The sequence below is a fragment of the Lissotriton helveticus genome, chromosome 5_1 (assembly GCF_964261635.1).
Source record: "Lissotriton helveticus chromosome 5_1, aLisHel1.1, whole genome shotgun sequence".
Taxonomy (NCBI): domain Eukaryota; kingdom Metazoa; phylum Chordata; class Amphibia; order Caudata; family Salamandridae; genus Lissotriton; species Lissotriton helveticus.
In genome coordinates this window covers 1,905,258,292-1,905,278,644 of record NC_136065.1, presented here as the reverse complement: position 1 = coordinate 1,905,278,644, position 20,353 = coordinate 1,905,258,292, and the positions used below count along the sequence as shown (strand labels likewise).

Sequence of the window (20,353 nt, the reverse complement as noted above, 5' to 3'; positions counted from 1 at the left end):
AGATAGATAGATAGATAGATAGAGTGAGGGCGATAGATAGATAGAGTGAGGGCGATAGATAGACAGAGAGTGAGGGCGATTAGATAGATAGAGTGAGGCCGATAGATAGATAGATAGAGTGAGGGCGATAGATAGACAGATAGAGTGAGGGCGATAGATAGATAGACAGATAGAGTGAGGGAGATAGATAGATAGACAGATAGAGTGAGGGAGATAGATAGATAGATAGAGTGAGGGCGATAGATAGATAGATAGATAGAGCGATAGACAGATAGAGTGAGGGCGATAGATAGACAGACAGAGTGAGGGAAATAGATAGATAGATCGATAGATAGATAGATAGATAGATAGAGTGAGGGCGATAGATAGATAGATAGATAGATAGATAGATAGATAGATAGTTGTGTGTGTGGTTGTGGTTGTGTGTGTGGTTGTGGTTGTGTGTGCGTGGTTGTGTTTGTGTGGTTGAGTGTGTTATGCTTTGTTTTGCTATGCTATGTTTTGTTATGCTATGCTATGTTTTGTTGTGTTTGGTATGCTATGTTTTGCTAGGCTATGATATGTTTTGTTTTGTTATGCTATGTTTTGTTGTGTTTTGTTAAGCTATGCTATGTTTTGTTGTGTTTTGCTATGTTTTGTTATGCTATGTGTTGATGTGTTGTGTTTTGTTAAGCTATGCTATGTTTTGTTGTGTTATGCTTTGTTTTGTTATGCTATGCAATGTTTTGTTTTGCTATTCTATGCTTTGTTTTGTTATGCTATGCTATGTTTTTTGCTATCCTATGCTTTGTTTTGTTATGCTATGCAATGCTTTGTTGTGTTTTCTTAAGCTATGCTATGTTTTGTTGTGTTTTGCTATGTTTTGTTATGCTATGTGTTGTGTTTTGTTATGTTATGCTATGTTTTGTTATGCTATGCAATGTTTTGTTATGCTATGCAATGTTTTGTTATGCTATGCAATGTTTTGTTATGCTATGCAATGTTTTGTTATGCTATGCAATGTTTTGTTATGCTATGCAATGTTTTGTTATGCTATGCAATGTTTTGTTATGCTTTGTTTTATTATGCTATGCTATGTTTTGCTATCCTATGCTTTGTTTTGTTATGCTATGCTATGTTTTGTTGTGTTTGTTATGCTATGCTATGCTTTGTTATGCTATGCTGTTATGTTGTGTTTTGCTATGCTATGTTTTGCTATGCTATGTTTTGTTATGCTGTTTTGTTATGCTATGCTATGCTTTGTTATGCTATGCTATGTTTTGCTATGCTATGCTTTGTTATGCTATGCTATGTTTTGTTATGCTATGCTATATGTTGTGTTTTATTATGCTATGCTTTGTTTTGCTATGCTATGTTTTGTTATGCTATGCTATGTTTTGTTGTGTTTGATATGCTATGTTTTGCTATGCTATTATGTTTTGTTTTGCTGTGCTATGTTTTGTTGTGTTTTGTTAAGCTATGCTATGTTTTGTTGTGTTTTGCTATGTTTTGTTATGCTATGTGTTGTTGTGTTTTGTTATGCTATGTTTTGTCATGTTATGCAATGTTTTGTTATGCTATGCTATGTTTTGCTATCCTATGCTTTGTTTTGTTATGCTATCCTCTGTTTAGTTTTGCTATCCTATGCTTTGTTTTGTTATGCTATGCTATGTTTTGTTGTGTTTTTATGCTATGCTATGTTTTGTTGTGTTTTGATATGCTATGCTTTGTTATGCTATTTTTTATGCTATGCTATGTTTTGTTGTGTTTTATTATGCTATGCTTTGTTTTGCTATGCTATGTTTTGTTATGCTATGCTTTGTTATGCTATGTTTTGTTATGCTATGTTTTGTTATGCTATGCTTTGTTATGCTATGCTTTGTTATGCTATGCTTTGTTATGCTATGCCAAGCGTTGTTTTGTTAGGCTACGCTATGGTGTGTTTTGTTATGCTATGCTATGTTGTATTTTGTTATGCTATGCTATGTTTTGTTGTGTTTTGTTTTGCTATGCTAGGTTTTGCTATGCTTTGCAATGCGATGTTTTGTTATGTATGCTATGTTTTGTTGTGTGTTGTTATGCTATGCTATGCTATGTTTTGTTGCGTTTTGCTGTTTTGTTATGCTATGCTTTGTTTTAAGTTATGTTATGCTATGTTTTGTTCTGCTATGTGTTGTTGTGTTTTGTTATGCTATGTTTTGTTATGTTATGCTATGTTTTGTTATGCTATGATATGTTGTGTTTTGCTGTCCTATGCTTTGTTTTGTTATGCTATGCTATGTTTAGTTTTGCTATCCTATGCTGTTGTGTTGTGCTATGCTTTGTTGCGTTTTGCTATGATTTGTTATGCTATGCTATGTTTTGTTGTGTTTTATTATGCTATGCTTTGCTATGCTATGTTTTGTTATGCTATGCTATGCTTTGTTATACTATGTTTTGTTATGCTAAGCTTTGTTTTGTTATGCTATGCTGTGTTTTGTTATCCTATGCTATGTTTTGTTGTGTTTTCTTATGCTATACTATGCTATGTTTTGCTATGCTTTGCAATGCTGTGTTTTGTTATGTATGCTATGTTTTGTTGTGTTTAGTTATGCTATGCTATATTTTGTTATGCTATGCTATATTTTGTTGTGTTTTGCTATGTTTTGTTATGCTATGTTTTGTTATGCTATGCTTTGTTTTATGTTATGTTATGTTTTGTTGCTATACTATGCTATGTTTTGCTATGCTTTGCAATGCTGTGTTTTGTTATGTATGCTATGTTTTGTTGTGTTTAGTTATGCTATGCTATATTTTGTTATGCTATGCTATATTTTGTTGTGTTTTGCTATGTTTTGTTATGCTATGTTTTGTTTTGCTATCCTATGCTTTGTTTTGTTATGTTGTGCTTTTGCTATCCTATGCTTTTGTTTGTCATGCTATGCTATGCTGTGTTTCGTTATGCTATGCTATGTTTTGTTATGCTATGCTGGTGAGGGTATGTGAGGGTGTGTGTGTGAGTGTGTGTGAGGGGGAGTGAGGGTGGGTGAGGGGGGTGAGGGTGTGTGAGGGTGAGGGTTTTTGAGGGTGATGGTGTGTGAGGGTGAGAGGGTGAGGGGGTGTGAGGGTGAGGGGATGTGAGGGTGAGGGTGTGAGTGTGAGTGAGGGTGAGAGGGGGTGTGAGGGTGAGGGGGTGTGAGGGTGAGTGAGGGTGAGAGGGTGAGGGGGTGTGAGGGTGAGTGAGGGTGTGTGAGGGTGAGTGAGGGTGTGTGAGGGTATGTGAGGGGTGTGAGGGTGAGAGTTTGTGAGGGTGAGGGGGTGTGAGGGTGAGGGGGTGTGAGGGTGAGGGGGAAGGGGTGTGAGGGTGAGGGGGTGTGAGGGTGAGGGTGAGGGGTGTGAGGGTGGTTGAGGGGGTGTGAGGGTGAGGAGTGTGAGGGTGAGGGGTGCGAGGGTGAGGGTGTGAGGCGGTATGAGGGTGAGAGGGTGTGAGGGTGGGAGGGTGAGTGATGGTGAGGGTGTGTGAAGGTGAGGGTGTGTGAGGGTGAGAGGGTGTGTGAGGGTGAGTGAGGGTGAGGGTGTGTGAGGGTGTGTGAGAGTGAGGGGGTGTGAGGGTGAGGAGGTGTGTGAGGGGTGAGGAGGTGTGTGAGGGGTCAGGGGGTGTGAGGGGGTGAGGGCGAGTGAGGGCGAGTGAGGGGGGTGAGGGTGAGTGTCTCCAATGAATGTCGCTGCTTCGCCTTCTTTGAAAATGTTCAGTGCTGCAAATAGAGCATGCCGCCCTAATTATCACAGCATGAGGCCCCAAAGTGATAATTATCACAGCATGCAGAGAGGCGCGCCATGCTGCTGGAGCACTCAACTGCACATTAATTATAGTTGAGTGCTCCAGCAGCCTGGGGCACCTGTTGATATGCTGTGATAAGTGGGGTCTCATGCTGTGATAATTGTTACTTGCGGCGCACAAGCTGTTCCACTGTGAAGCACAAGCTGTTCCACTGTGAAGCGCGTTCACAGACCTGAATCGGCTCGTGCCCATACTACAATCGGCTCGTGCACAGGTCTGTCTCCCTTGGAGGCAAACACGGGGACTATAAGTCTCGTTGGCGGCAGCGCTTCGCGCTGCAACGCCAGCGAGACCTAAAAATCCACTGAACAAAAAGTAATCTCTCTCAATAGACAGACCAGTATCCTGCTGATGAGCTCAAAGGGCTAATGGGAGTTGCTAAAGGGGAACTAGGGTGTGAACAATGGAAATAGAAAGAGGAGATGAGAAGCTAACAACTACTGATTCACCTCTGAAGCCCTAAAAGCTTTAATTTCTGCCCATTGCCTCCTGATAGAGGAAACTGACAAGCTACAAAAGGAAGCCATCAGAGAAAATCAAGAATATTCACTGGATCATATGTGGGCCATGCAATCCCCTGGAAGAAACCCAATCATTAAGATTTTCCAAAGAGCTCAAGGATGTCTATACAGCTAAATACACAATACAACATTCCTAAGACCACCTTACACTCTCAAGCTCCAAAGGATAATGGAATGAGGGGAGCTTGCAAGTGAGATGGAACCACTGGAAATATCCAATGTGGGTTAACAGAGAGCTGAAGCAGAACCATGGATGTCTTGTCCAAAAAGGAACCACTAGCAACACTGGAACATGTCCTCTCGTATTTTCTGAATAACTCTCTGGATCAAGGAAATTGGAGGAAAGGAATAAACTATACCTCTGGGCCATTGCAGAAAGAGAGCATCCACTCCCCAGGTTTCCTGCAGGAACAAAAGTTGTGAAGTAGAGCGTTCATGGTCATTGCAAATGGGTCCTGCAAAGGCTGGTCATACCTAGAGAAAATCTCTCAACACTGGCTGTACAGCCGCAGAGAGCTATTGATCGAAGATGAAGGAAAAAACAGACTCAGATGGTCTGCAGGCCCATTCTCCCTACACAGAAGGTGGACAGGATTGAGGGAGTGGAGTTTGGCCTCTGCCCAAAGACCTATACTCTGATCTCCTCAGCTTATGTTAACATTCGAGGGCTGCCTCCTTAATGGCTTATGTATACTTTTGAAACCTGACTATCGCTCTAACGCAGATGGACCAACCCTAAAGGAGGGGAGAAAAGTACTTTAGAGCTCTATGACAGATTCTAACTCCTTCCAATTGAAGGAATGGTCTTCCTTCTCCAGGGGATAGTGCTTGAATAGGAGTCCCCTTCGAAGGACCAACCCAACCCATGCTCCTGGCATTGGTATTTAACACCTGGGAAGGATGAGACAACAGGTACACCCCCTTGTCTAGACTGCCTGGTGCCAACTAGAATTAGAGGGACTGATCATTCAAAGCTGTTAGTTGAGTTAAGGCCTCAAAATACTGTGACCTCGAACTCCAATGGGACAGAATATGAAGTTGAAGATGAAGAAGAGACTATGGCATTGCCAGAAGACATGCTGTCATTGCTGTCATTTTGCCCTATACCCTCAACCATTTCAAAGACATTGCTATAGAATGAGGCAGTAGAGATGGTATACAGAACAGCAGCTTTTGTTTGCTTGTTCTTAGTAGAAGCAATTGTCCGACACCTGTCCGAAGATGGCTCCAATGTACTGACGATTCTAAAATGGTTTTAGATGAGATTTCTCTACATTTAGAAAGTGACAAGTTTCCATGCATCTTTGCATGCCTTAGAGAAAGAAGAAGCAGGCATTAACAAATCGTCCAATTATGGAAGAACCGGGATACCAGAGAAAGAAGAACACTCACTAATGGTGCTGTACTTTCAGAAAAACTCTTGGTGCAGAGACCAGATTAAATGTGTGCTTGAAATTGATAGTGCTGATCCAGTAAATTTAATTATTCCGCTATCCAACATTTACCCTACTTTTGCACTCACTGGAAAAGGAATAGTACATTTTACCCCTCCACTATCCAACACTTTCCCTACTGTTGCACTCTTTTGAGTGGGAATAGTAAGTTTTACCCCTTTGCTATCTAACACTTTCCCTACTGTTGCACGCACTGGAGTTGGAATAGTAAATTTAATTATTTTGCTAGCCTACATTTTCCCTACTGTTGTATTTATTGGAGTAGGATTAGTAAATTTGACCCCTCCGCTATCCGACACTTTCCCTACTGTTGCACTCACTGGAGTTGGAACAGTAAATGTAATTATTTTGCGATCCAACATTTTTCCTACTTTTGTATTTATTGTATTACGAAATGTACGTTTTAAGTTTGTTTTAATAGTTAAATGTTTTAATTCAATGTACAATTTTTTAAAATTTTAAATTATATAAAAATAAAATATATACATAGATCAATAATGTAAAAGTTTAAAAATTAAATAAACATAATAGTTAATAAATTATTTTAAATATATGTATGTTTATATTTTTTTAAATTACGTTTATTTTCTATATTTAGTAAAATGTATATTAAATGTAATTAATTTTGTTAAAGATATTATTTAATTATTATTTTATTTATATTTTAAACAACCTAGCACCTTTGAAAAAACGTCAAATCAAACTAGCAGCAAAAACGCCCCCTGGTTCAACGATGATCTTAAGAAATCCAAGAAACTCTGTTGCTCCCTTTAGAAGGCCTGGAAAAAGGACCCAAACACCAGCACCAGGGAAGCCTTCAAAAACGCCACACGCATACACCACCAACTGATCCGGACTGCCAAGAAAGCCGCATTCAAAGACCGACTAGACAACAACGCCCACAACAGCAAGGAATTATTCAACATCGTTAAAGAGTTTACCAACCCCACTGCCAACTCCAACGACATCACTCCCTCTCAAACCCTTTGCGACTCCCTAGCTTCGTTCTTCCACGACAAAATCGCAGACATCCACAACGGCTTCGACAACCAACCCGGAGACCAACCCACCCAACCTTCTGCCGTACCTTCACCCCCCCTGAACATCCTTAATGACTGGAACCCTATCTCCACTGAGGACACCATCCGCCTGATGAACTCCATCCACTCAGGATCCCCCACAGACGCATGCCCTCACCACATCTTCAACAAAGCAGATTCCATCATAGCACCACACCTCCGAGACGTCATCAACTGCTCCCTCAACTCCGCCACCTTCCCTGAAAGCTGGAAACACGCCGAACTCAGCGCCCTTCTGAAAAAACCCACAGCTGACCCCACCGAACTCAAAAACTACCGACCCATCTCGCTCCTTCCATTCCCGGCCAAAGTCATCGAGAAAGCCGTCAACAGCCAGCTCGCCGCCTTCCTCGAAACAAACAAATCCCTGGACTCCTCACAGTCCGGCTTCCGAGCCAAACACAGCACCGAGACCGCCCTCATCGCAGCAACAGACGACATTCGAATTCTACTGGACAATGGAGACACAGTCGCCCTCATCCTCCTCGACCTCTCAGCAGCCTTCGACACGGTCTGTCATAGCATCCTGTTACAACGCCTCAGAAACATCGGAATCCAAGGAAAAGCACTGGAATGGATCACCTCGTTCCTTACCGGAAGCACTCAGAGAGTCCGCCTGCCACCATTCAAGTCAGAGGCCACTGAAGTCATTTGCGGCGTGCCACAAGGATCTTCACTCAGCCCCACCCTCTTCAACGTATACATGAGCCCCCTCGCGGCCATCGCACGACAACACAACCTCAACATCATCTCCTACGCTGATGACACTCAACTGATCCTCTCACTCACCAAAGACCCCAACACGCCAAAACCAGCCTACATGAAGGAATGAAAGAAATGGCCGAGTGGATGAAACACAGCCGTCTGAAACTGAATTCAGACAAAACAGAAGTCCTTATCTTAGGTACCTCCCCCTCCGCCTGGGACGACTCTTGGTGGCCAGAGGCCCTTGGAAAAGCACCCATCCCGACGAATCACGCACGGAACCTGGGCGTCATCCTGGATTCCTCACTCTCAATGACCAGACAAGTCAACGCCGTTTCATCATCTTGCTTCAACATTCTTCGCATGCTCAAAAAAACATTTCGCTGGATCCCCACCGAAACTAGAAAAACGGTCACCCACGCACTGGTTACAAGCCGCCTGGACTACGGAAGCACCCTATATGCCGGTACCACCGCAAAACTTCAGAAAAAACTCCAACGCATCCAGAACGCATCAGCCAGACTCATACTAGACATTCCGCGTAAAGACCACATTTCTGATCACCTGAAAAACCTCCACTGGCTCCCCGTCAATAAGAGGATAACATTCCGCCTCCTAACCCACGCACACAAAGCACTTTACGAACTTGGACCCGAATGCCTCAACACACGACTTTCCTTCTACACCCCCTCCCGCCAGCTACGCTCTTCCAACCAAGCCCTTGCCGCTGTACCTCGCATCAACAAAACCACCATGGGAGGAAGATCCTTCTCCTACCTGGCGGCTAAAACCTGGAACTCACTTCCCATTCACCTTCGCCTCACTCAGAACCACCTAGCATTCAGAAAGCAACTTAAAACCTGGATATTCGACAAGTAAATCCCCACCCTTCTTCAAGCGCCTTGAGACCCTCTGGGTATGTAGCGCGCTATATAAATTATCTGACTTGACTTGACTATATTTTAAATCAAAATTTGTTTACATCTATATTTTTAACTAGGATATTTTTGATTCAATATTTTTGTACTTACCTGTTTAAGTATAGGGAGTCGATATTTTAGCATTCTATATTTTTTTCTGATTTTTTTACATCAATGTTTAGGTCTCGCCCGTCAATGCGCATGCGCATTGAGCAGAGCGAGACTATGGGGGCTTAAACAAAGCTTACCTACACTGGCGATTCACTGGCGATTTGATGAAGTGCATGTGCACTTTTAACTCAATGCGCAAGCGCAATTAGTTAAAATGCGCGTGCACAGCATCAAATCGTCAGCTTAGTGCCGCCAGCAGCTCTTCCCGCTCCGCCCCCTGCTGCATCAAAGGCTTGGCGCTGTGCCTCAGCCCAGCCATTCTCCTCCCCTAATTACCCCCTGCGGCATCAAAGGCTTTTTCACGGCCGGCCGGTCGTGCTTTCAGTTCACGGCCGGCCGGCCGGCCGTGTCTCCTTTTCTTTTTTTTTTTTTCATTAATTGAATGTCTTCCAGCAAGCTCTCCTCATCCGTAGCTTTAGGTGTGATGACAGCATTTCCTTATAAGATTACTGCTCTCTTGGGAATATATGAGGGCAGGAAGCCTTCTGAATTCGGCTGATCATTATCAGAGTGTTTTGGTGAAAATACGGGACTTTTCTTATGCGTGCTGCTACAAAAAGAGCTCAGCTCTCCTTAGCTACGGGAATGCTGTTTGGCTTACTTCTGCTCGCTCAGCCAGCAATTGTGCCATGTGGTGTGTTTTTAGCTTTACTAGCTCATTGGTGTGTACTGGCTTGCCACTTTGCTGGAATAAAGTACCAGCCATAACGCTGAATACGACTTTCTTTTAATTAGTTCACCAGTTTCCTGCCAAGTGAATTTGAGAGTAATAGTGGCAATCATGTTTGAAACTGCATAACGTGAGCGGAATAAGCTTGCAAGCCGCAATCACCCCACATCCACCACCACATCCACCACCACCTCCACATCCACCACCACCGCATCCACCACCGCATCCACCACCACATCCACCACCACATCCACCCTCACCCTCACTCACCCTCAACCCCTCACTCACCCTCACTCACCCTCACCCTCACTCACCCTCACCCCCTCACCCTCACTCACCCTCACCCCCTCACCCACCCTCACTCACCCACCCTCAACCCCTCACCCTCACTCACCCTCACCCTCACTCACTCTCAACCCCTCACCCTCACTCACCCTCAACCCCTCACCCTCACTCACCCTCACCCTCACTCACCCTCACCCTCACTCACCCTCACCCTCACTCACCCTCACTCACCCTCATTCACACTCACCCTCACTCACCCTCACCCACTCACCCTCACCCTCACCCACCCTCAACCCCTCACTCACCCTCAACCCCTCACCCTCACTCACCCTCACCCACCCTCACCCTCACTCACCCTCACCCTCACTCACCCTCAACCCCTCACCCTCACCCTCACTCACCCTCACCCTCACTCACCCTCACCCTCACTCACCCTCACCCTCAACCCCTCACCCTCACCCTCACTCACCTTCAACCCCTCACTCACCCTCAACCCCTCACCCTCACTCACCCTCAACCCCTCACCCTCACCCTCACTCACCCTCAACCCCTCACCCTCACTCACCCTCACCCTCACTCACCCTCCCCCTCACCCACCCTCCCCCTCACTCACCCTCACCCTCAACCCCTCACCCTCACTCACCCTCAACCCCTCACCCTCACTTACCCCCTCACCCTCAACCCCTCACTCTCACTCACCCTCACTCACCCTCAACCCCTCACCCTCACCACCCCTCACCCTCACCCACCCTCACTCACCCTCACCCACCCTCAACCCCTCAACCCCTCACCCTCACTCACCCTCAACCCCTCACCCTCACTCACCCTCACTCACCCTCAACCCCTCACCCTCACTCACCCTCAACCCCTCACCCTCACTCACCCTCACTCACCCTCACCCACCCTCAACCCCTCACCCTCACTCACCCTCACCCTCAACCCCTCACCCTCACTCACCCTCAACCCCTCACCCTCACTCACCCTCAACCCCTCACTCACCCTCACTCTCACTCACCCTCACTCACCCTCAACCCCTCACCCTCACTCACCCTCAACCCCTCACCCTCAACCCCTCACTCACCCTCACTCTCACTCACCCTCACTCTCACTCTCACTCACCCTCACTCTCACTCACCCTCACTCTCACTCACCCTCACTCACCCTCAACCCCTCACCCTCACTCACCCTCAACCCCTCACCCTCTCTCACCCTCAAATGTAAATGTAAATGTAAATGTATTTCGATTTATATAGCGCACGAATCACCCAGGGGTCTCAAGGCGCTTGCTTAGGGAACCCGTCCTGGTATTCCCCTGTGAGATACCCCGGCAGGGTATCCACAAGGTGAAAGCCAGGCATCCCGCCGCGACGGGCCGTAGTGGAGATTAAGCAAGCTATTGCCCAGAGTCGCAGAGTGTGACCCCGTGAGTCGAGTAGGCACCGGAGCGAGAATTGTCGAGTCCGTGGAATTTTGAGCCCGAGACCCGCCGGGGCGGGGAATCGAACCCTGGTCCACGGCCGATCTCAGCTTCCGGGTCTGCCGCCTCTAACCACTGAGCCACGCTTCTCCACCAACCCCTCACCCTCACCCTCACTCACCCTCACCCTCACTCACCCTCAACCTCACTCACTCACCCTCAACCCCTCACTCACCCTCAACCCCTCACCCTCACTCACACTCACCCTCACCCTCACTCACACTCACCCTCACTCACCCTCACTCACCCTCAACGCCTCACCCTCACTCAACCCCTCACCCTCACTCACCCTCAACCCCTCACCCTCACTCACCCTCAACCCTTCACCCTCAACCCCTCACTCACCCTCACTCTCACTCACCCTCACTCACCCTCAACCCCTCAGCCTCACCCTCACTCACCCTCACTCACCCTCACTCACCCTCAACCCCTCACCCTCACTCACCCTCAACCCCTCACCCTCACACACCCTCAACCCCTCACCCTCAACCCCTCACTCACCCTCACTCTCACTCACCCTCACTCACCCTCAACCCCTCACCCTCACCCACCCTCACTCACCCTCACCCACCCTCAACCCCTCACCCTCACTCACCCTCAACCCCTCACCCTCACTCACCCTCAACCCCTCACCCTCACTCACCCTCAACCCCTCACCCTCACTCACCCTCACTCACCCTCACCCACCCTCACCCTCAACCCCTCACCCTCACTCACCCTCACCCTCAACCCCTCACCCTCACTCACCCTCAACCCCTCACCCTCACTCACCGTCAACCCCTCACCCTCAACCCCTCACTCACCCTCACTCTCACTCACCCTCACTCACCCTCAACCCCTCACCCTCACTCACCCTCACTCACCCTCACTCACCCTCACCCTCACCCACCCTCACCCACCCTCACCCTCACTCACCCTCAACCCCTCACTCACCCTCACTCACCCTCAACCCCTCACTCACCCTCAACCCCTCACCCTCACCCACCCTCAACCCCTCACCCTCAACCCCTCACTCACCCTCACTCTCACTCACCCTCAACCCCTCACCCTCACTCACCCTCAACCCCTCACTCACCCTCAACCCCTCACCCTCAATCACCCTCACCCTCACTCACCCTCACCCTCACTCACCCTCACCCTCACTCACCCTCACCCTCACTCACCCTCAACCCCTCACCCTCACTCACCCTCAACCCCTCACCCTCACTCACCCTCAACCCCTCACCCTCACCCTCACTCACCCTCACCCTCACTCACCCTCACCCTCACTCACCCTCAACGCCTCACCCTCACTCACCCCCTCACCCTCACTCACCCTCAACCCCTCACCCTCACTCACCCTCAACCCTTCACCCTCAACCCCTCACTCACCCTCACTCTCACTCACCCTCACTCACCCTCAACCCCTCAGCCTCACCCTCACTCACCCTCACCCTCACTCACCCTCAACCCCTCACCCTCACTCACCCTCAACACCTCACCCTCACCCTCACCCCCTCAACCCCTCACCCTCAACCCCTCACCCACCCTCACAACACATATTGTGTTACAATAGGTGTCACATTTGCGAAAGATAAAACTATCTAGAGATGTAGCATAACGACCAGAGCTGCCATATAAGTCACGTAAATACAAAACATGTTGCATTCCAAATGCTATAGGTGTCACATTCGCGAAAGTTATAACTATTGGCATTGCAAATGACAAAGCCATCAATTTAGCAATTTTAACAACGAAAAAATAAATAAATTATGTCATTTACAAGACCAATAACTACAACTTTTCTAATGCGAGACCTATTGCATTCCAACCCCACTCATCCACGCAACGCCACTCACACACGCAACGCCACTCACACACGCAACGCCACTCACACACGCAACGCCACCCACGCAACGCCACTCATTCACGCAACGCCACTCATCCACGCAACGCCACTCATCCATTTGCAAAACGAAAAATGTCAAACTCTTGTATTGCGAGACCTATTGCATTTTCAATGCTTGTTTTAGCATTGATATTCTATCAGTGAACCGTTTTAAAAACAATCTACATGGAGCCTAGAACCCGGTTCCCCAGGGCCAAAGTCGGCAGCTGTGTTTGTTACGCTGCAGACACAGTTACACACTTCCCCCATTCCTAGCTCATCAGATGCTACAGAGGGAGCCTGTTCCATGCACTTCCCCTCCTGCATTGCCTCACATGCTGGCTGACCGACACGTTACTTTTATTTTTCAGCCAGCATATCACTCTGGTCTCACCTCCCTCATAACCTATTTCCAGGTTCTCCAGTGCCACAAAGTCATACAAATGGCAATCGCACTATGCAAATACAATCACTCCACTGCAAATAAAAAGACAAAAGTTTAAAACAATGTAATTTTCAACGCCAAGAGCTCTAACTTTCACAAATGCGAGACCTATTGCATTATAAATGCTTGTTTCACCATTATTGACATAAAAAGACTTTTTGAAGGAATGTACGGTGTATCAGCAGAGAGGGGTGTATGTGGTTGTCATGGATACATAGTTCTTTCAGCCTGGGCCCCAGCTTGTTTACTTTGACAACCAGTTTCCTATTGGCACCTGGTAACTGACCCAATTCGCTCTGAAGTTGCCTCATATTTGTTTTTTAATATACCTCTTTTGTCAAGTTGGTTTGCTTTAAAACTCATTTCGGAAACGTGTAGAGAACTCAAAACACTTGTAAGGTGTTTCTATCTGGTATTTGATGCTGTATGTTTATATTTCAAAGAGTAAAAAACACTGAATTCTGATGATTTCCCTCATTTTTTATACCAATATTGACTTGAAAATACTAGCTGGCCAGTTGATGAATAGAATTTTTGAGGAATGCGTTATAGGACAATGTAATGATTGTCACTGAGGCACTTGATCAGCAAGTTGCCGTACTAAAAAAAGGTTTTATGCAGAATAAGAGAGTTAGTTGACTCTACGAAAAAATGTCACCTTTTTTAAAGTGAATGTTGAATATTTAGGGCAGACTATTGTGGAATGCGGTGTACAATACAAACCATAAATTATAACAGCCATCTGAAGATCACCAGCACTTGGTAACAAGGAATAGTTTACATCCTTCATTGGAATGTGTGAATTTAATTTCAAGTTCATCAACATTTACAAAGAAATTTTGAGCCTATGCGTACATTAGTTAAGCAACATGTTGAGTTTTCATGAAATCCATAATGTGAGGAGAGTGGGTTGCATTAAAAAAAAATAGAAAGGGCACCTTTCTTGCAATCTTTCAATGAAAATGTAAGATGCATTGTTACCACCGATGCCAGTTAGGTGGATCCTGGAGCTGTGCTCAGACAAAAGTCAAAGGATTGAGAACCACCATCAAACCATCTCTCAAACTAAGAGGGGCAGCAGCAAAGAACTCTGTCACTGAACAAGAGTTGCTGGCTTCTGTCTGGGCTGTTGGCAAGTTCAAACGCTTCTTGTGGGGAAAGGAATTTACTATCTACACTGACCAGAAGTCGTTTGTTAGTATTCTTGAAGGCGGTGGTTCAGGCAGAATTTCACATGTATTGCAAAACTGGCTTGCAAGCTACAGTACCAATTCAATTTACAATATCTATTGAGAAGGTATAATGAGTCTGCCAATTATCTGTCTTGTGCCCCAAGTGATGATGAAGAAGAAAGGGACAGATGGGAGGATCGCAAAGATATAACAGTGGTATGGTTGTCAGAGGATAGTGATGCCATTGGGTCAGTAGCCAGGAGTGTAAGGTTAGAGTCTTGAAAACCGTTATAGTGGTGAGTAGAGTAAGGCAACTGTGTAGAGCAAGGGGTGGCCACGTGAGAGACTACTGGATGTGAGCATCCATGCTTTCAGAAAGTGAAGGATAAACTCATAATTAAAGATTGGATTGTTCTATGTGGTGATGTGCTAGTTCATTCTTGTTCCGTAAAAGGACAGTTGGATACTCGGACTCCTGAGGGTCATGTGGGCATGACTGGCACCAAAACAAAATTATGAAAGGCGTACTGGCGGGCTTCTATGTATCGTGATGTCGATATTCATGTTGGTTTGTCTGTAATGTGCAGGTACTGATAAAACTACCAAAATATGCAGCTGCGCCATGAAGTCTACTGAACTGCCAGATGGACCTTGGATTAAAGTTGGCATTGGCTTCATTGGGATACACCCAACATGTGATATGCCACATCTTGATGGATTGAAATCAAATTTGTCCCTCAGCCCAACACTATGAAAGTGATCCATTTTTTCAAATGTGTCTTTTGCAGCAAATGGTTTCCTGGACATCTAGTCAGGAATAATAGGGTATAGTTGATCTCTCATGGTAAGTTGCAAGAGGAATGGTATGGTATGGAGGATGTAAGATCCCCATTAAGTCGCCCTCAGAGCAACAGACGGGTTGAAATAGTCAATCATCTAATCAAGGAGACCATTCAAATGGCCCTTAAGTTCCATATCCATGTAGAAGCTGCACTTTTAAGACCAAGCTTTGGTCTTACTGCACGACTCTCCATAGCACTGGAAAACTCCTTTTGAATTGCTCCGTGGGCAGGCTAGGGATTACCAGACTGCAACCTTATTGGTCATTGGTATAAAAGATATGGTTGAGTAGTGTTGAATGATCAAGAAAAGAGGCACTATCACGCTCATTGACAATGGCCAATGGTGGAAGTCAACAGAAGTTTTTCAGCAGAGAATGTTCCCGGAATTGGTTGTTCCCCAAGTGCAAGAGGGAAAGCAAGGCTAGAATGACATCGTGCCATGAGAATTTGCTGCATTTCCTTCCAGGTTCAAATACTTTGTGATGGACTGAACAAGATGTTTAAAGATGGGAATAAGATGTAGTATGCTGTATTTTGTATTGCGATTATTCACATGCAAATTGTATGTGTTCTTTGTCGCAATCCCTTAGCCCAGTCCTTCTTCCCGGTTGTGTTCTTCCCAGTGCACTTCTGGAATGTTGTCAACGTTCTGTGGCGGTTGGACCAGGCAGTTGTAGGGGCTCCTTAACCGTCAACAAACGTGTTACTCTTACCTCACACTAGTCTCCTCAACTGCGGTCTTCCTTACTACTATACAGGCTCATAAAATACTGGTCAGCTGTCAACCTTAATGATGACTGGGTGGTGTACGAGACGTTTTTACCTTCTTTCTTAGTACCTGCTGGGAAGTGTGTGTAGTCCACTCTATTTACTGCACAAAAAGAGCCTGAAAACTCCTCCAAAAGGGGGATCAGGTAATATTTTCACTATTCATCAACCAATGGCCATGCTCTTTCTGGAACTCACTACTGTCCTATCAGTTACAATAGGTTAGTGCATTTTAATGTCACCGGTGCTGCAGTACTTTCAATTACTTTTTAGAGATTCACATTGTTTAAAATGGGGTAATATCCATCATTTAGCTATTTAAATTGCTTGGTTTTACTCGCTAGAAATTATTACTCAAGATGTCACACATTTCGCAGCAGAATGTCACCCTTACTCACACTGAAATCATTGAAACAGTCCACATAAACAATCTGAAAACGTGGCAGCTGGCTTTGTCGCCAAAACACTTTGACTTGTGCAACCTTAAGTTAATATTTACTATTATAAGAGTAGTTAAAAACCCCAGCATGTAACGTGTTTGGCTAAAAAGCCAAGACTGGCTGAAAGTGACACATATTGCACGACTCGGCAGCAATAGATTAGGTAGAAGAGGAGTGTATAGTAAATTACAACTTCTTTTGTTGCAATGAAACGCATTACGATCTCTGATTTAAAATGAAGCAGGAAAAGGTCGTTGCGAAAATTAACAAATAATAGCGTAGCTGTGTGTGTTTCCTCACTCACCATTCTGTTGCTGGGGGAAGGGAAGAGCAGTCTGAACAAACGGAAAGCAATGACTGCCGACCACGAGAAACAGACAAACAGACAAACAAACTGAGAAGCACCCAAAGTTAAATCTAATAAAAGGTAGTCGGATGAGCTGTTTTAGTCTGCTGCACACGAAGACAGCGGACCCGGAATAAAGACGAGTGAACACTATTGAAGACGAGGCTCACACGCTCCGCTGCCATCTTGGAATGATTTATATTCCCCTCTCCCTTGAAGCTGCTTTACAGAAATGGATGCGTTTTACTATTTATAGCTGCTGATTACCTGAAACATATTTTAGTGCATGGAAAGAACGTAGACGACGTAGAACTGAAGTTTATATTTAAAATGTTACTTTTTAAAATGTTGTTTTTATTCTTAGCTCAAATTTAGTGAACTATGTTTTAGGTGCGACACCTTCAGCGAAATGTCTTAAACTTGGTTACGCTGTTACTGTGTTGTGAGATGCACCGGGAACGTACACTTGTCCGTCTTTGATGTCCACGCCATTGACAGCGGCTGTTCTACGTCATGTTGTACTCGGAAACATTTGCAGTTTACAGCTAGAGGAGGGGCCTCTAAGGATACTTGAGTGGTTCCGGAGCGAGGGTAACAAGCATTGGCAAGGTCAAGTTTCTCGATTGCAGATGTGTCTGACATTTACATAGAGATGGGCGAGTCAATCCAGGGGCGAGTCAATCCAGGGGCGAGCCAAGGGTCTTGCTAGGCTCTTCTAGCCCGTTTATGTGCCGATTCCTAAAAATGTTTGCCACATAAACCATACAACAAACGACGTAAAATATCATAGTCTCTTCAAAGTTCAACAAGCATTTGCAATGTGGACACATTTGCAATGTTTGACAATCTGGACACTTCCGCTGTTCAGCTTTTTCTCTCATCTGTCTTCAGCTGGCTTGCGCTTGCCCAATTGAAGTGCAATGAGGATAAATCCGAAGTCCTCCTTTATGGTGTTTTTCCCAGTAACTTTAGAGAACTTTTGTGGCCACCGGACGCTCCCTGCCCCAAGTCCACGGGTGGCCCGGCAAAAAACCTAGGTGTATGGTTTAGTGAAAATCTCAAATTTGAAGACCATATAAAAAAACTCACAGGTCTCTGTTTTGGCACTTTAAAAGCCTTACGCAGATTCTTTCCTTTACTCCCGAGGGAAGCAAAAGAGACAGTGTCACGTGCCCTTATTCTGTCTCGGCTCGACTACGCAATTGCTCTGTTCAGTGGTATTCCAACATACCTGATCAAACGTCTCCAGGTCATTCAGAATGCGGTAGCTAGGCTTCTTTTTAATGTCCCTAGGAGTTCTAGCGTCCGGCATCATTTGCGTAGCCTACATTGGCTGCCGGTGGCACAACGGATTTTATTTAAATCCCTGGTTCTCTCCTTCAGAGCGACGCACGAGCAAGGGCCGATTTATTTGAGAAAGCGGTTTCTAATGTATGCTCCCAAACGCTGTCTCAGATCGGCCAACCAGTGACGGATGGTACTTCCGCGATTTCAGCGAGCTCGGCTGGGTGGGCAGTCCATTTCAGGAGCCTGGAACGCACTCCCCCTGTATCTTCGAGCCACTCAGGACATCGCAGGGAGAGGTGTGGCGCCGCGGCCAGGGCGACTGACGCTGGAATCTGGGGATCAGGGTTCGATCCCCGGCTCCGGCGGCAGGTTAGACCAGCACCATGTGACTCTGGGCAATAGCTCGCTTAATCTTCCCGACGACCCCCAGCGCCTAGAGACCCTTACGGGTGATTGTGCGCTTTACAAATGTGGATTATTATTATTATTATTATCGCTCTCTTCAAAAAAGCTTTAAAAACCCATCTTTTCAATATAACAATCTGATTTTTACTCTAGTTGCTTTCTGCCTTCCCCCATGAGACCGCGCCAGGATACTCCTGAGTAATTGAGCGCGTTATAAAACTCTCTATAACATAACATAACATAACAATGCAATAGGTCTCGAATTAGGAAAGTGTGAGCTATTGTTATTGTAAATGACGCACAAGTTACTACTTGTGTAACGATATATCTGTAAGAGACATTAGTTAGTGATAGATTCCTTACCTTAGAATATCCCCAGGCGTCAGACTGGATCCGGAATTTTTTTGCGTAGCAGTACCCTAGGCGTCGTCTGCGGCTCCGCGTCATTCGTCGGCATCGTGGGCGCCGTGATGACATCGTCGGAGTACTTAGACGCCGCCTCCGCGTGCTGACGTCAGTTCTTAGACACAGCTTTTCCGCGCCAGAAGCGCTGAGCCATGTTAAAAACCAACACTGGTGCCATTGAAACTAGGGCCCTGAAAGGGGATAACCCTAACCCTAGATATCGGTTTGCAGAACGGGGAGGATGGGTGGGTCGGTAAGGAATCTATCACTGACTAATGTCTCTAACAGATATATCGTTACACAAGTAGTAACTTGTGGATCTGAAAGAGACACGTTAGTGATAGATTCCTTACCTTAGAATAGATACCCCAGCAATACCAACCCTGGTGGTGGGTCTGCGAACCAATAATCACCCCAGAAAGTCCTGGAGGACAGAACGGCCAAAGAAGCCATCCCTCCGGACCTGGCTGCCCAGGCAGTAGTGTCTTGCAAACGTGTGCAGCGAGGCCCACGTAGCTGCCTGACAGACGTCTTGTAAGGGCACTCCCCGGCCCAGGGCAGTAGTAGTCGCCGTGACTCGGGTGGAATGAGCCCGCAATCCAACAAGGGGCTCCTTCTTAGCCAAGGAGTAACATGCCTGGATACACAAGATGATCCACCGGGAGATGGTCCTCTTGTGCACCGCTTTCCCCTTCTTAGCGCCCACGTAACCAACAAAGAGTTGGTCATCCACCCGGAACTGGCGTGTGCGATCCAAATAGAATGAGAGCACACGTTTTGGGTCCAGACGGTGGAGCCGCTCTTCCTCTTTAGAGGGGTGCGGTGGCGGTAAGAAGGTTGGCAAGGTGATAGACTGCCCGATGTAGAAGGCTGTGACAACCTTGGGCAGGAAAGATGGCTTAGTACGCAACACAACCTTGTCCGGATGGACAGAAAGGAAAGGAGGAGTACAAGAAAGGGCCTGGAGCTCACTCACTCTCCTGGCAGAGGTGATGGCAACCAGGAAAGCAGTCTTCAGAGTAAGAAGGCGGAGAGGACAGTTGTGAAGTGGCTCAAAGGGAGCGCACATCAGAAACGTAAGAACAAGGTTCAAGTCCCACTAAGGCATCACAAACGGAACAGGGGGAAACGTGTGTGTGATGCCCTTTAGAAAACGATTTACAATAGGGGACTTGAACAAAGAAGGTTGATCAGGCAGCCTCAGAAAGGCTGAAAGGGCAGAAAGGTAGCCCTTAATAGTGCCCAGAGCAGAGCCCTGCTGGGCAAGAGAAAGAAGGAAGAGAAGAACCTCAGAG

General features: G+C 46.2%; 1 protein-coding gene across 1 annotated transcript in view; it reads right to left on the bottom strand.

Moving 5' to 3' along the window:
• NT5C3B (5'-nucleotidase, cytosolic IIIB) overlaps positions 1-17,154 on the bottom strand; it is a 70,397-nt gene extending 53,243 nt beyond the window's left edge. The window contains exon 1 of the mRNA XM_078645445.1: positions 16,920-17,154. Coding sequence (XP_078501571.1) covers positions 16,920-16,922 — 3 coding nt within the window. The 5' untranslated portion in view covers positions 16,923-17,154. The remainder of the gene's footprint in view (positions 1-16,919) is intronic.
• Positions 17,155-20,353: the final 3,199 nt, after the last annotated feature.